This window comes from Macrobrachium nipponense, chromosome 7, assembly GCF_015104395.2.
Source record: "Macrobrachium nipponense isolate FS-2020 chromosome 7, ASM1510439v2, whole genome shotgun sequence".
In the NCBI taxonomy this organism is placed as follows: Eukaryota; Metazoa; Arthropoda; class Malacostraca; order Decapoda; family Palaemonidae; genus Macrobrachium; species Macrobrachium nipponense.
The window spans coordinates 80,965,959-80,983,309 of NC_061109.1; the positions used below are offsets into that span (position 1 = coordinate 80,965,959).

The following is a 17,351-nucleotide window of genomic DNA, read 5'->3' on the forward strand; positions in this document are numbered from 1 at the left end:
GGTGGGGAACGAGACCCCCCCCGTTCAGTTCCCACAGATGGCTCTTCCCCTTGGGGGGGGGAGGTTATCGGCGTTCTTCTCCTCGCCCGATCCGTCTGAGCGCGGGGGAGGGCGCTCGGTGCCGATGTACAATTGTATTAGGGGGTCTTCCACTCGTTCGGGAGGGATCAAAACCCCGCACGAGGGGATTTCCCCCCCATTAATCGCTACTACTATTATTTCCGCAGGTGCTACTGCCACGAGGGTGGACCTTGGTGAGGTATGGGCGTCCTTCCAATTGCAGAGCGTGCTGGTGTCCAGGGGCTCCTGCGGTTCTATGTCTGGGCCTACTGCGGTCACCCATGGAGTGGTGACCACGCAACCAGGTGACGACGTCCCTCCTCACCTGGTGTACTCGCCTCACGTGGTAACAGTCTTGCCTACAGCCGCTGTGAAGTGCCGTTCGCCGTACCGAGAGGGGGGCGTGCCGCCGCCGCTCGTGGTTGCCGCGCTGCAGCGACCACACTTCCGCTGCCCTAGAACTCGCCCCATGGACCTGCCGCCGGTACCAGGATGTTGCTGGCTGCTGCTCCACTTCCTGTGTTTCGGTGCTGCCTGCCGTACCTGCCGATTCTGGGCTGAACTGTCCATCGCAGTTGCTGCGCTGGCTGTCCCTGCCGTTGCTGCGCTGGCTGTTCCTCGCCGTTGCTGCGCTGGCTGTCCCTACCGATGATGTGCTGGCCGTGCCTGCTGTTCCTGAGATGCCATACCTGCTGATGTCGTCCCTGTTCGTGGTGGTACTACCCCAGACTTTGGTCTGTCTGTACAGGTGCGTCCGGGCCCTGTGGCTTCGGCTACAGCAGCCCCGGCTCCGCCCTGGATAGCAGATCTTACGTCTGTCCTGAGGAAGCTGACGAAGAAGAGGAGGAAGGTGTCGTGGTCGTCGCTTCATCTTCTTCATCGTCGTCGGCCGCCGCCTCTTCCCCTTCGACGCCTTCTAAGGCTTTACAGCCGAGGAAGAAGAAGGTCGCCTCCTCCCTCCTAAGAAGCTTCCTCGGGAGCTTCTCGGGACCCGTCTCACCTCGGTGGGACGGGAGGGTTCCTTCCGCTGGTCCTCCTGCTCCTTCGGGAGCGGGGCCCGTCTCTTCTTCCGCAAGGAAGAAGACTACGGGGACCAGAGGGGGGGGTACCGGCTAACACCGGTACTTCCTCGCCTGGTGTCAGTGGTTCTGCCACTGCATCAGGGTCCGTCTCGGCCTCTCGTTCGCGGGAGGTGGTACCGACGTGTACGGTCGCCTACCAGCGACCGTGCAGCCAGGAACCAGACCTCTGAGTCCGCTCAGCGTCAGGTTCACGGCACGGGGCGGAAGAACTGGTGAGCCGCTCATGCGACTCTCACCAGACCAGCTCTCACTCTCGCGGTGAACAGTGGCTACTGGGGGGGGGACCCGGGGGGTACGTGACGGTCCACGACCGACCACGGGCTGAGGCTGGGGAAGAGGTCCTCCCGTTCGCCGGTGCCAGCCACGGGCTGGAACCAGCGATGTGACGTGCCGTGAGGACAAGCACCGGTCTCACTGCGACAGTGGAGCCTGCAGGTCGCCTGACCGTCGCTCTCACAGAGAGCGATCGGGAACGGCAACCAGCACCAGCTCTTCTGACACTCGAGATCGGGGCCGCTGTGCTCAGTCCAGCCGTTCTCCAGCACAGCGAGACGGTTCGACCAGGCCTGCAGCTCGATCGTCACCGCGGTTGACGATCGCCTGCAGCCCTCCAAGCCTGCTGGTTCTCGCCAGCGAGCGACGAGGGAGCGTCAGGTCTGCCTCTCCCGTACCTTCAACCTCCTCGGGTTACACACCGAGGAGCGAGGTATTGAGGAGTTGATCGTGAGGGGTGCGCCCCTCATGATCCACCACGACGCCCTACGTGCCAGGCACGGTTTCTTGGACCGGCCAGGACGTATGCGCAACGTGGATGGGGAAGACCGAGAGGGCTGTCGCTGTTCCCCCTTCTTAGGAGGAAGGTTCTCGGAATATGCTCTTGTTCGAAGGGCTTAACGGTCCCACTCTGCAAGATGCTGTGACTTCCGAGATCCAGAGGAACTTTGCCGAGGTTACGGCGCTGATTCGTCAGCACAATGACCTCGGGGAAAGGATCGCCGCTCCCACCAGCAGAGCCACGTCTCGGCTCGAGTCGTTTGGGGGGGGCCCGAGAGGGAATCCAAATCGACGGTGGGTCTGCCGCGATCGGAGCTTGCCGACTGGGTTGAGCCAGGTAGTCTCTCGTCTCCGGACAAGAAGGCTCTCTCGGTTCTAGACGGTCGAACAAGCTCCTTCACCTCCTCTACTGCGACAGAGGCGTTTCTACGTGTCTTCGGAACATCGTATTTATATATCCCTTCCGGTCCTCCTGAGGTTTCGACCTCTGACGAGGACTGGAATGAGTCGGAGCGCGGTATCGGCTCTCTCCTGTCAGGTCTCGATCAGCCCAGCCAGACGACGTTCACAGTGGAAGGACGGCATTCCCCCTCACCTGCTGCCAGGAAGTGGGGTGTGCCTGGCCAGCCATTGGGACCCGGTCCATCAGCAGGCGTACGTTCCAGGGGCATCGAAGGACGTAGCATTGAGACAGGAGATCAAGACCATGCTGAGCAAGAGAACTGTAGAAATCGGTACGGATCAGTCACCGGGCTTTACAGCCGACTCTTCCTGGTGGAAAAGTCTACGACAGGCTGGCGCCAGTGATAGACTCTCTCCCCCGAACCGGTTGGTTCGCCAGACCCGGTTCACGATGGAGACGGCACGCTCAGTGCTCGACTCTATCAGGGGAGAACGATTTCATGCTTTCAGTGGACTTGAAGGATGCGTATCTACAAATACCCATTCATCAGTCCTTCGGAAAGTACCTCCGCTTCATCCTCGACGGGACGGTGTACCAGCTCAGGCCACGTTGCTTCGGTCTCTCAACCGCCCCACAGGTGTTCACGCAAGTGTTCACTCTGGTGTCTGCTTGGGGCCATTCGCACGGGCTATGTCTGATGGGGTATCTCGACGATTGGTTAGTCCTGGCGAGCTACCGCTCGCAGTTGCTACAGGACAGGGTGGATCGACTGCTCGAGTTCTGTCGCGATCTGGGGATCGTTCTGAACTTCGAAAAGTCCGATCTCGAGCACAAGCAGAGGATGAAGTACCTGGGTATGCTGATCGACACGGTAGCAGATTCAGGGAGGCAGCCAACCAGTTCCTGTCTCGGCAGGAACAGGTAGCTCAGCAATGGCAAGTCGTGATCGGACACCTGTCGTCACTCGGGAAGCCAGTCCCTACGGGCGTCTTCACCTGCGGTCTCTTCAGGGAGACCAAAGGAGAGTTTGGTCACAGGCGACGGATCCCCCCAAGCCTTCCATGGTCACTGACACAGGAGGTGAGGCAGGACCTAGCCAGGTGACTGGACGACAGGAAACCCCTTAAGAGGAGTGCCTCCGCGCGCACTCCCCCCGGACATGCAGCTGCTCTCGACGCATCGACCGAGGGATGGGGCGCACACCCCTGGAAGAGTTGCGGACTTCAGGAGTGTGGTACGAGAACGACAAGCACCTTCACATCAATGTACTGGAACTAAAGGCAGCGTTCCTTGCTCTCCAAGAGTTCCAGGACCGCTTGATGGGACACTCAGTGGTGTTGATGTACGACAACACCACGGTGGTGCTTACGTCAACAAACAGGGGGGGCGGGGGCCTAGTGTCTCTCCCGTTTGTATCAGTTGACTCGGCAGGTGCACGAGTGGGACCGAGGCACACTCAATAGAGCTGTCGGCACGCTACATTCCAGGGAAGGAATGTAGTAGCAGACACGCTCAGCCGTCGGGATATCAGGTGATAAGGACCGAATGGTCTCTACACCAGGTACGTGGCGGAAAGGCTCTTCGACCTGTGGGGGGCGACCAGTCGAGGATCTGTTCGCCATCCGGCACATCAGGAAGCTCCAGGTGTTCTTCTCGGCCGTGCCGGATCCATGGGCAGCTGCAGAGGACGCTCTTCAACACCCGTGGGACAAAAAACCCCTTTTTTTTCCTCCTTCGCCTATGGCCTTTACCCCCGTTTCAGCCTGATTCGCAAGGTGATCAGTCGAGCACTGGTCATCCCGAATCTCAGGATGATCCTGATGGCTTCCAAATGGCCACAGGCCATTTGGTATCCGGACCATGCTGGCTCTTCTCGCAAGAGAACCGAGAGAGATTTCCCCATTGCACAACCTTCTCGGCCAGCCACACGTCGAGCGGTACCACCGAGCAGTCCAGTCCCTAACGTCTTCACGGCTGGCTGTTATCCACCTTCTCTTGCGAACGAGAAGCTTTTTTCGTAGCGCAGCAACAGAGATGGCTGGAAACGTCCGTCAGTCCTCTGCAGCTGTGTACCAGGGGAAGTCGGCCGTCTTCGGTGGTTGGTGTCGTAGACGGAGCCTATCTCTTCTCAGAGCCACTCTTCAGCAGGTAGCGGATTTCCTCGTTTTTTCTTCGCCGAGGAAGCTCCTCTAAGTTCCCACAGTCAAAGGGATACAGAGCCGCCTTGTCGCTCCTCCTGAAACTGACGGGATTGGACATCTCGAACTCGTTCGAGATCTCCTTGCTTAGTAGCAGCTTCCAAAGGTCTTGCCAACCCAGGGAACTCGAATGACCCTCGTCTTGCTGGACCTGGCATCGGCGAAGAGAGTACGGGAGCGTCATGCAGATAATGATGTGGATGAGATGCTGCTTTGTCCTGGGAGGACGCTACGGCGCTATCTGAAGAGAACTCGACACCTCGGGCCTGAGTGTCGACGCCTCTTCGTTAGCAACGGGGTCAACAAGAAAGAAGTATCAAGAACACTCTTTCGTCCTGGCTGCGTGAGGTCTTCAGGAGGGCGTATGAGGCTGATGGTCGTGACGACATCCGTACGTCCGTCCGAGAACTCACGAAGTTAGAAGTATTGGCCCCTCGTTGGCGTTTCGTAAGAACTTCTCCGTGGCGCAGGTATGGAAGGCAGGGTCTGGTACAAACCAGACCACCGGCAACTTCCTTATACCTCTTGGATATTGCCCATAGGTCCTTGGATCGGTTCCTTAGGACCCGTGGTGGCTGCTCAACACGTCGTCTAGCTAACCCAGACCCTAGCAGCTGAACAGCATCGAGTCCTGGTGTGACTGTATGAATAGATAGTGATGAGAAAGTGACTGGCTTCTCTTTCTATCTTTTTCTTCCCCTCTACCTGTGGGTAGAGGGATACGGTCATCACCCTGCTGGATAAGGACGAGATGCCGGTGAGCTATATGACAGAGCCCCATCCTATCCCTTTCACGAGGGATGGGAGCAGAATATCCACCACTCCCTCTCAAAGGGGGGGGAAGTGGATGCCACAAGATTCAAAACCATGGGACTTTAACTTTGCTCCTGTACAGGAACAAGTTCTTACATTGCTGGTACGAAGAGATACGCTTGCCTCTCTTCTTAGTACTCGGTCCAGAGGTCTGACATTGATCCTGCGGTGCACACCCCGATCAATCGGACAGAGGCTTGGATCCCTCCCTCGCTCTTACGGACCAGGGAGGCTTCCAAGGTTGGGCGAACACCAGTTCTGTTCACAAAAGACTCAGATTCCACCCACCCAAGAAGTGAGTCTTCCTATTGTAAAAGGACGAAGGTTTGTATGCCGTGTCGGACAAACTGACAATTTGTCTAAAATTGCATTTTTCCAATAACTATACAAACCTGAGGTCCTTTTACACATAGCCCCACCTCATGCCACCCTCACTCTGCAGTTTTTGCTTGGGCCAAAAGCAAAAGTGATTTGTTTACCTCCCAGTCGCGCGCGCGCGCCTGTCGGACAAGCAGTTAACTACCGAACCCCTTGTTCGAAAGCTTACGACCTATCCAGCTGCCGCTAGTACCTTCCTATTGTAAAAGGACCTCAGGTTTGTATAGTTAGGAAAAATGCAATTTTAGACAAATTGTCATTTTATATACAGAAAACGATGAGAAATAAATATAAATGACTAATGAAGTGGATGAATAAACATTTAACATCACTCACACCTTATGGAAGACTCTTGTTAGCATCTTGCAACTTTTACCATTTTAAAGCCTTAATCTACTGCCCACTGAGATTCCAACCTTTAGAACTTATAACTGTTATTGCATGAAATAGGCAATATGCATCAGCTGCAAATACTGAATGAAAATTTTGTAAATCACAAACTCTTGTATGAACATGATCATGAAAGTACCAAACTGATTCCAAAAACAAAGTAACCCGTTCTTTCTCAGAAATGCAAAACTTTTCATGCACCCCTTTATGACTTCTATATCCAAAAAATGCACAAGAATGTCAGTATGATGTTGCTTTAGTCTGAGGAGGATTTTGTGGAACTGTCTTTGATCAAATTGAGCGAGGAGAGCATATTTCATTACACACAGATGTTGCCTTTTGGCTAAGTAACCTGTCTTAATGTTTGCTGATGAGTATAAGAGTTGTAACATTCATTTGTCATGTGATATCAAAAATTTTCAACCTTCAATAGCTTTAGTCTTGAAACACTGACATCACATATATTTACTGCTATTTTAATATGCTTATGACCTTTATCACTGCAGTTGATTGTAATTGGCTTTGTCTGTTGGCTCAAGATACATCTATTCATATCAAAAGGCACCCCTTTGTAAACAGGAACACTTTGAGTCAAAGATACATACACCTTTTTCTTCCATCTTCACTGCATTACTATCTTTGCAAACCTTTAAAAATATATATATTTTTCTCTACAACCTGCAAGTCTTTTAAAAGAAAAAATATTTTTTCTTTCTACAAACTTCGACTTTTCAGATTGGAAATAACACCGTAAACTGTTAGTGAAATATTGATAAAAAATAGTAATATGAAACATTTATCATAAGACATATACACAGCAGAATTTTTTCTCGTCATTGTAACTAGCTATATAAATTTTGATAGATTTCTGTACTTGATTAGCCCATTATAAACAACTTTATTATATGCAATGGGAAAAATGCAACTTTCTTTCATACTTAGATCAAGTACACATTGCAATAACTTTTTACCAAAATTTATAACATTCTAATAAATAACTATGTCTGGTGATATTTTGAAAGTAATTTAGTAAAACCTTTGGTGGCTAGCACTCAAAACATGGAAATTTCCTCCAAAGCGACAAAGTTCAATTTTTAAGCTACATTTAGCTACTTTGACAGTTATAACTGGAGATTTGACAGGGTATGGAATGGTCGCCCACTTTTTTCTGACCTTTCCATGTGCCTACTAACAGTCTGTGAAGAGAAATTTAGGGTAACTTTTTTGCACACTGGCACCCCCTCAGCTGCATGACTAAGGAATTGGAACATTCTGATCTGACAAAACCTGAATGACAAGTACTTTCATCTTTCTTCTTACACATCCCTAGGGATGTAGGGGTCAGGTTGTTATAATTTGTTAATGTGACCAGGCCAGCTAGACAAATAGATTAGGTCAGTAGTCTAATTAAACTACTTAGATCATATTGGCTATTGATTTCAATCATTTGATTTAAGAGATGATGTTCCTCATTGGTTCTTGGATTTGTTATTTCCCACTGGATCATGGATATGTCATAAGGTTTTTTGTATAAATACATATATTCTTGGATATGTAGATTCTGAGACCTCATAAGTAGAATTTTACATCTCTTTAGAATTTTCCCACAAAATGAATTGACAGTAGTATCCCAACCTCTGTTGGTTACTTTGCTTATGAGCATTGAAAATTTTTTTATTTTTTAGAGCTGAACGAGATTTGTTGAGGGAAGAAATGGAAAGTGCTGGAATGAGGATTAGACAGTTAATGGCAGAAATCACAGATTTGGAAACTAATGCTCAGGACCATGCAACATTGGCAGCACAAAATGCAGCAGCCCTTGAAGAATCTGTTGCTGAAGAAAGGAAGAGGAGAGGAGAATCAGAGGCTGAAAATAGGCAGTTACAAGAGGTGGGTAAACTGTTGCTTCTGTGTAACTCTTCAGTTACTTGAAATATTTTTATATAAAAATTTCTTCATGCTTATGTTAGAGCCAAGACATGAGATGTAATTCAAAGGATTAAAACTTAAGATATCTGGTTCTACCCAATCTGGGCATTTTTTCTTTGTCTGTGGGATATACAACACCCTTGTAAGTATTAATTGTGGTTGGGAACGTTATTCTTGATCAAAAGAACTTTTCTTTGTATTTATAATGAAAAACTGACAAAAGCAATTTATCAAACAAGTACTGTCAGTAAGAGAGAATGATCTAAGGGAATATGAATCTTACACAGCATACCAGAAGGTGTTTCCATGTAGCCACTGATAACATATGTAGCCAAAGTCAAAAGGAAAAAATTAATCAGCGGTAGGAAGAGATAGCTAAAAACCTTGCACCTTATGTGCCATGGAGATGGTAATCAAAATGTGATATAGACATTCCCCAGTTATCAGTGATCTGGTTTTATGGGGTTTTTCAAGCTCCGGAAAATTGCAGTTTTTGCCAAAACATCAATTTCTAGTTATCAACGCCAGTTATAAGAGTATTGATGCCAATGCATACCTCCCATCGATAACTAGGGTCTGCTTGTAATTGTAAAAAAAAGGAAAGCTGTAAAACAATTCATTATAAATAAATATTGAGATAGCTATGATGGAAAAGTAAAACCTAAGATGACAAATAAAAAATGCGCTGAAGTTTCTTGGGTGCAATTGAGTTTTCTGTACAGCATATAATCAAGCTCACCAAAAATAGGTCTATCTTTTGGTGTCACAGTATAATGGAGTATGAGCCATGGCCCATGAAACTAACTGCAGCTCAGTGGTGGCCTATCCTATGTTCTTGCCAGACACAGAATTATGGCAAACTGTAACTGCAAATGAAATAAAAACAACTTAGGCTAGAGGGCTGCAGTTTCGTCTGCTTGATGGTTGGAGGGTGGATGATCCACATTCCAGTTTGAAGCCTCAATAGACTTCTAACCATCAATAAAAGATTTAGGAACTCTGTCAAGCAAGTGAAAATCTACCCAGAAGCTGATTGTAATAGTGACCATGTACCAGTTGTGGCAACAGTAATGGTGAAGTTGAAAAATCTGAGGAAGAGTACACCTAAATCAAAGAAGCAACTAAAATTATTGAAAACAGAGGAATTGAAGAACCAATATAATAGAATTGTAAGAAATAGATATGACCAGCTTAAGAAGGAAGGCCCAGTGCTCCAACAGCGGCAAAATATGGAAAATGCGATAAGAGAAGGTAATCAAATAATACCAACAACAGAGAGGAGAGAATGGATGACAGAGGATATCTTGATAATGATGGATGAAAGAAGGCAACAAAATGGTAAAAATGAAGATAGGTAAAGAGCTCTAGGTAGAACTATTAAGAGGGAATACACAAAGGCAAAGGAGAAATGGATGGATGAGATATGTGAGGAGGTGGAAGGTTTGGATAAAAGGGATGAACGGAGACAGTATAATAATGTGAAAAAAATTACTTTTAAAAAGAAGAGAAACACCAGCACTGGTATAAAAAAAGTGGATGGAACTATAGTAATTTAGTCAGTCGAAAGAAATATTGGAAAGATGGACGGAGTATATTGGAGAATTGTTTAATGATGATAGAGTAGAACATCTAGATTTGAATGACAACGGAGAGGGACCAAGTATAATAAGGTCAGAGATAGAAGCATCTTTAAAACAAATGGAATAGCAGCAGAAATGTTGGTAGCTCTGGGAGAATACATCATTGATATATTGATGGAAAAAGCAGAAGGAATATATGAAGATGGAGAGCCTGGAACACAGATGTACAAATTGGCATTTATCACAATACCAAAAACACCAGGAACACTTGGAGTGTAATAAACACCAGACTATCAGTATCATGTGTCAGATCACAAAAATAATATTAAGGATTGTTTTGAACAGAATAAGAAATAAAATACTTCCAGAAATTGGCAATGAACAATGTAGTTTTATGAGAGATAAAGGGACAAGAAATGCAATTTTTATTTTGAGAATGTTGATGGGGAGAGCAATAGAAATGAAAAAGGATCTATATGTTTGTTTTGTTGACTATGAAAAGGATACTGGAACTGATGAATATCCATGGGAGAGATCTAAGATTGATAAAGAATTTATATTGGAATCAAGAGGCATCAGTGAAAGTAGAAAATGATGAATCAGAGACTCATCACATCAAGAGAGCTGTAAGACAGGGCTGTGTTATTCCCTGATCTCTTTTATTTATATAGTGAAATGATAATGAGAGATCTCAGAGATATGGAAGGAATTAAGGTTGGAGGAGTCAATATTAATAATATCAGATATGCTGATGATACAGCACTTGTTGCAGACTCCCATGATAAACTTCAAGCTTTACTCAGTACTTTACACTAATCAAGCAGAGAAAGAGATTTGTCAATAAATATTAAGAAAACAGGAGTTATGATTATCACCAAGGAGGAAGGAGACCGAGAGGAAGACCTAAACGAAAAGCATATGGATGGATTGGTGAGACTGACTGGAGGATGAATGTCTGCAGCTCAGTTGCTGCAGAGAGCTGGAAATAGAGAGGAATGGCGAGCCATGATTGCCGACGTCCTTGGGGATATGGCACCTGGATGATGATGATATCACTGACAGATGGTAAGAGAAATATGGTGGAAATCCAGAAGAGTAGCAAAGTCCACCATTGAAGCAGAAGCTCTGAGTATGGGGAGGCCATAGAGGGATTGATGTACATATTCCAAACATTTGTGGGAAGGGATAGTAGGTGGGGGAAAATTAAAAGCATTTCTTAAAACTGATAGTAAAATACTAATGACTGCAATAAAATCAAGCACTGGAGCAAGTAGCAAGAGATTAAAAATAGATATTGCAGCATTAAAAGAAACAGTAGAATCTGGAGAAATTGAGGATGCGAAATGGCTTAAAGGAAAATATCAAATAGCTGATGTGTTAACTAAAGCAGGAGTTTCAAGGGAAAATATTAGAAATTACGTAGAAGGTGAAGAATTGGAGAATAATAGAGATTAAAGGGGATTGGGATAAGAAGAGATTGGAAATGAGGGAGGCGATAAGTGTGATAGGGTGACCCAGGAAGCATCGACATCGACAAAGGCATCCCACCAGGAGGCAGCTCACGAGAGCCAAAGTAGGTAGGCCAGGAGGTGGGGAGACTACCGAGGGCGGGGGGTGGGGGGAGGTGACGAGCAGCCAAGGAATGTGAGAGTAGGCCAGCCAATGAGGGGGCATCCCGTAGCTGTAGAGATGCCTTAACAGCTGCCATCTTGTTTGATTCAGAATCTGAAATAAAGGAAGCAGAAAGCGTAGCCAACTCCATCTCAGGAAGGACATTATATCCCATAGGAGAGGGGGCTACATTAAACATAATCTCATCCTGTGTAACTCCTGATACTTCCTACAACAAATTGATGGAAGAAAAGGAAGGAGACAGTGGTGCAACGGACACAAAGGGAATGCTTCTGGAAGAGGAGGATGCCGAACTATCCAAAAGAGGCAAAAAAGCCTCCCAAGAAGGACAAGTAGATACTCTACGATGCTCCCTCTTCTTGTAGAACACCTTCCACTTCGACAGAGGCTAGGAACAACATTCCAGGCAAGGGTTAGATTGGCACCTACTGCATGTAGTATGGGAATCTGTAATGGTAGCAGCCAAAAACCTGGAACACAGAAATCCCTGAATGCCCGGGCACATGCGTTGATGAGACCTAGAAGAATTGGAGGGCTCCATGATAATCAACAAGGCACATACACAAACACACCGAAACAAAGAAATCACGGGCAAACAAAGCAACGGGCTTGGGAAGGAGAGAGCAAGCGACTACTCTCCAAGGCAGCCAAAGAAAGACGGTTTCCAGCTGGCGCAATATTATCCTATTGTTAGGACCTCAGGTGTGTTAGTTATGAAAAAAAAATTTATTAACAAATTTATTTCATAAATTTAATCATTATTTTATTTTTATTTTCTGCATGTGTGAAATAGTACGCATAGCCATTGTTCATTTAAAAAATGTAAAAAAAAAAAAAAAAAAAAAAAAAAACGTTTAATTTTGTGTTTTAGCAAAATATTCTTTAAAATTATATTCTTGGGTGTGGTGACATCGTAGAATGACAAATGGAAGTAGGGAGTCATATGTAAACAGCGGAGTGTGGATGGGAAAAACACTGTTGTGGTTGTCTATAGAGTGGGCTCGCTTATGTTTAGGTTGTATATGTAGGTTGTATGTCTGTTTTGTGGCTTTTTATAGGCATAAGCTAGATTACACAAGAATGTGAGCAGTTTGGTAGATTGCATAATTGTAGCATTTTTGGATGGGTTAGGCTACAAAGTAAATTCAGTACTATCACAAAATTCAAACAAAGTTGCTGCACAAGGTAAATACTTTAGCTACGTAATTACTTGGTAAGTATATGTGAAACTTAATTTGTTCATATACGAAACAAACCTTCGGTCTTAACATTAGGATAAATACTCAGCGCCAGCTGGAAACCGGTAAAGTTTAAAATAATTGTGTACGCAAGGGACTATTGGCATCTGTACTTGGTCACGAGACATAGTGGAGCCACCCACATACCCCTCATTAACTAGTGACCCCGTAGTTATTTTCTTACCACCTTTAAGTGAGGACGTGCTTTGCTCTGTCCTTTTAAAGCCGGTTTAGTTTGGCCCCTGTTGTTTTCAATTTGTTGGTTGGAATTCCCGGGTATGTGAACATGAAGCTTTCTCATGCTGCGAGACTTCCTGGATATCACGCAGATGAACGCCCTGTTATTTTCTTGGTTTTGACGTCGAAGTACTCGTGTAGTAAGTCGTAGGTGAAGAAACTCTGGAGGTACGGTTAATTCGTTACCTGTGCTTTGGAATATCGCATATTCATATGGATTGCCTGTAATCCAAAGCTTTGATGTATCTGGATGTGCTTTGGGAAGTAATTATGACTAATTGTGCTCCTATCCCTGCGGGGAGAGGTGTGTATCGCCATCTTGTTTTCGTTCCAGATACGTGGGTAGAGAGGATGCAGGTGTGCGGTCGGGGTTAGGCTTATCAGGAGAACCAGCCCAAGAAGGACAGTTGGTTTGATGTATAACGTTCTGTTGCCACCCAGGAACCCACGTGATGGATGTCCCTTTTATCCTGAAATGCACTGAATGGCGGTCGGATGAGTCGCCATCTGTAAAGAAGGTAGTGCAACAAGGCAGCCTTTAATGTCTGGTTGCTATGCCTACGAGAATAACATCAACAGCCTTGTACTTCTGGTAAGGTGCTGGCTTCGCATTCGAGATACTCAGTGACGTCATAAACATGGCGACCGCCATGACGTCACTTCACGGCTGCGGCCTACACGAAGACATGCTTCCATTTTCATTTCAAGGTACAAGAGTACTTTACAACTATGCTTTCGGATTGGAGGTGGTTTTTAATGCACACTGTTTTTGAGAGAAATTACAAGCGTTAGGAGATATAAGTCACATAATGGAAAAGACACAAGTCTTTCCTCTGTATCCTTTCACTTAGGTTTCATCAAGCTTAGGTGACTGGCTTTGATGCCAGTGCGTTCTCCTACCAATCCTGGAAAAATAGGGACTTCGTAGCTGATCTTGGAGCCAAGAGGAGAAGTTTCTTCTCCATCTCCGAGCCAGGATTGTTACATCCCTATTATACGAAAGCACAAGAATTAGTTGTAATTGTCGAACAAGTGAATGATGGAAAGTTAGTCTAGTGTGGTTGCTGTGAAGAGTTGGAAAAGGCTAGAATCAGGGACATCGTGACTGATCCTTGTGCCAAGAGGAGAAGAATAATTTCTTCATCTTCGAGCCAGGACTGTCACATCCTTGTAAAGTAGAAATGCCACAAAAGGTTGGGTCTCTTGATCTTGGCTGCAAGAGTACCATAAACAGCCTCACACTTCCATCAAGCGTGTTGACGTCATAGCCAAAACCGCTTGCAAATGGCGGTAGTCATGACGTCACAGCCTACTGATTCTCGATTTACTTCGCTGCCTCCAGAACCTAATACGCTTTCTGACTCATTGGTACACACAGTAATGAAGAATAAACAGGATCTAGAGGTGAAAATGGCTAAGACAAAAAGAAAAGGCGTGATTCGTCTTCTTCGTCTTCTTCTCTAGATGGTGTCATAGCCAAGTTCGATGGCATCACTGAGTTTACCAGTGAAGCGTTGGAGGATACGGGATTTCGTGAGTGATCCTCGGGACAAGAGGAGAAGAGTAAATTCTTCTTCATCTTTGAACCAGGACTGTCACAGCCCAATCAGCAAGAAAATCAAGAATTCAGTGGCTAGTAAGCTCAGAGCAATCGGACAAAGCCGTTTACAAGAGTCCGAACGAGCGAAAGCGTGGACGGTCGCTGGAGTTGCCAGTGGTGACTGCAAAGAGTCTAAGAGAGACTACAATGCCGTTGCTGAACTTGATACGTACGCCGATGCTTTTACAAACGTTGTCAATGGACTCTAGGTGTCAGGGTAATGAAATTTGATAAAATTGCTCTCATATTTGTATATAGGATTGCAAACGGATACCTTCTCAAATCCTACTGACTAATATTTTCAAGATCAAGCCATCAGCGGCCATTGAATATCAAAGGTGCCGAGGCCATATGGTTGGACGACCATGACGCTTGCAAATAGATACCTTCTCAAATCCTACTGAATATTCGGGATTGAGCCATCGGTGGCCATTAAAGATCAAAGATGCCGTGGCCGTATGGTGGGAAGGCCATGACGTATGCAAATAGCTACCTTCTCAGATCCTACTGACTATTCGAGATCGAGCCATCAGTGGCCATTAAAGATCAAAGATGCCGCAGCCATATGGTCAGACGGCCATGATGAACCCGAACGTTTGTCAGAGGGTAGGAGTGAGTTAACGTCTCCTGTGGCTGAACACAGTGCGTTAGAACCAGAGGGAAGAGAAAACCAAGAGTTTCTGGCTTTGTATGAGGAGGTGATTGATTTGATTAGTCAATTCAATAACCTTTCAGGGAGCACGGAGACACCTGCCAGCATGCTTCCCCCGGGGATTGACATGGTGTTTGGTTTGAAAAAGGATACTAAAGTGTATGAATTACCTTGTTCTAGTCATGTATAAATTACCTTGTTCTAGTCATGTAGATTCCATTTTACAACACGTAAAATGCAGGGATTGATGGAAGGATATGGATACCTCTTAGTGATCATATGCCGCCTAAATGGTGGGAATTAGCATACTTTAGGTTGACTCCAGAAAACTTCAAACCTTTACAGGTAAGAAGAATTCCCATGTTTTATATACTTGTTGGTATAAGCTGGTTTCTTCCTATAAGAATATTGACCAAATGCTTCGACTCTTATACAAGTAGTTAAAGTTAATCGAAACCTTGGTTCCTTTGAAAGTATTGTAGAACCATTCTTCTTAATGAAATCGAATGGGAACTTAAGTAGAAAGGAAGAGGTGAATGTCTTTCTTTCACCACTTGAGGTAGCCAAGCCTAAGTAGGGCACTTGTAATTTAAGATGCTATAGCCAGGATAATTGGGTCATACCTTTTAGCCTAACAAGTGGTTATATTCGTAGCCTATTCCAGCCAGTCCAAGTCTACTGCTACTATCTTAGTTAATCTGAGTAGTAGTTCTTAGCTTAGACTGTCCAAACTAACTGGTTTGGGTATGCATGTGCTGGCTTGGACCAGCTAATGGTTGCGGTTTGGCTTTCGAACCTGCATTTACTATCATAGATTAGTCTGAGTGGTACAATTCTTAGCTTAATCGGGTCCGCTTAGCCTAACTCATAGGTTAGGTGGTTCCGGCATGCATGTCAACCCTAACAGTGGGTTGATGACTTAACATGATCTGGTTGCTTGAACATGCCCTTACTATCTTAGGTTGGGCGAATTAGTAAGGTTATAAGTATAGCCGAGCAAGACTAGTGCCTAGGCTATCCATTCGAAACACTTTGTAGCCTAGCATGGATAGCCCAAACTGTCTTGAACGGCTTTACCCTAACCTAAGTCATTTAGTTTCTAGATTAAGTTAGTCTATACTAGCCTAGCCTATTTAAGTGTACATTTTGGATGGACTTAACCTACCCTAAGTGATGGAGGAGTTAGCCTAGCCTAATTGGAAGTGTTAACATAGCCTAACCTAACCAAACCAGTGTCCTAGCCTAATTGGAAGTGTTAACATAGCCTAACCTAAGCCTAACCTAACCAAACTAGGGTCCTAGCCTGATTGGAAGGGTTAACATAGCCTAACCTAACCAAGCCAGGGTCAACCTGGTCTTGCCAACTTAAAATAAGTTAGTCAATTCTTAATTGACTATACCTACTTAGACTAGTCCAAGTGGTTGTTGGCTAAGTTAACCTGGAATCTGCAAATGGGTCTCTTCCATACTGGTCTAGTTTCTATATTGAAGTCAGGAACCTAACATAGAGGGTTCGAGCTTCAGTTGGCTAGAACAAGGCATTAGTTCCTTATCATATCTGGAAGGGGAAAGTGAGGAGTTTCCCATTCTTCAAGAGTGAGGTAGGGGGAAGTGACGTTGGGGACAATTCTGGGCTAGGTTACTTGAGAATAGCACCTTGATGGTTTTTGGCAATATAGGATTTCCCTTTGGAGGGTAGCATATTGAACATATGCCCGTATATTGTAACAGGTCACCGCATAAGGTGTTTCGTGGTTGGGATCTTAGTTTTTACAAAAACACTGAGCTGTTTAATAGCTCTCCATAGGGCACTATATCGATAAATTATTTTCTATCACCAGAAATAAGTTCTCTGATTCCGCGTTGGCCGAGATAGGAGTAGAACCTCGGACCCGGTTTGGCAGATGAGTGCACAAACCACTCGTCCAGAGAGGAACTCGTATAATGGAAAAACCATGTAATAGCTGTCTCAGGGGTTTTACCCTTCGAGGAGCCTGAGGATTCCATTTGCGATACTGGGAACAACCGGGAGGTTATGCAAACTCTAGGTTCTACCTGTTCTACCATGTCCCGAACAGAAGGAGAAGTTCCAGTAGTTAAGGAGGACCCAGGATGAGTGACTGATAAAGTTTATCGTATTCACAATCATCGCTACCAGGTTCGTCTGAGGACCGATAGATAGAATTAATATCTCAAGGTCTGGAGGTTGACCATTATCCCCTTTCGAATTAATAGTTCTCAGTTTTTGGGTGTAGAGTGTCACCTCAGATGTAACACGACTCCAAAGGTCGTTAGCTCATATATACAGAATGACTCTTTGGCCGTGACTGCCTGTATAGTTGACGTTTCTGTCCATTAAAGGCATTCAGTCAGTAGACAATGATC

The 17,351-nt window shown here is 45.7% G+C and overlaps 1 protein-coding gene across 1 annotated transcript in view; it reads left to right on the forward strand.

The window, feature by feature from the left end:
* The window catches only part of LOC135217358 (golgin subfamily A member 5-like), an 89,767-nt gene that overhangs the window by 38,838 nt on the left and 33,578 nt on the right, over positions 1–17,351 (forward strand). The window contains exon 11 of the mRNA XM_064253198.1: positions 7,784–7,988. Coding sequence (XP_064109268.1) covers positions 7,784–7,988 — 205 coding nt within the window. The remainder of the gene's footprint in view (positions 1–7,783; positions 7,989–17,351) is intronic.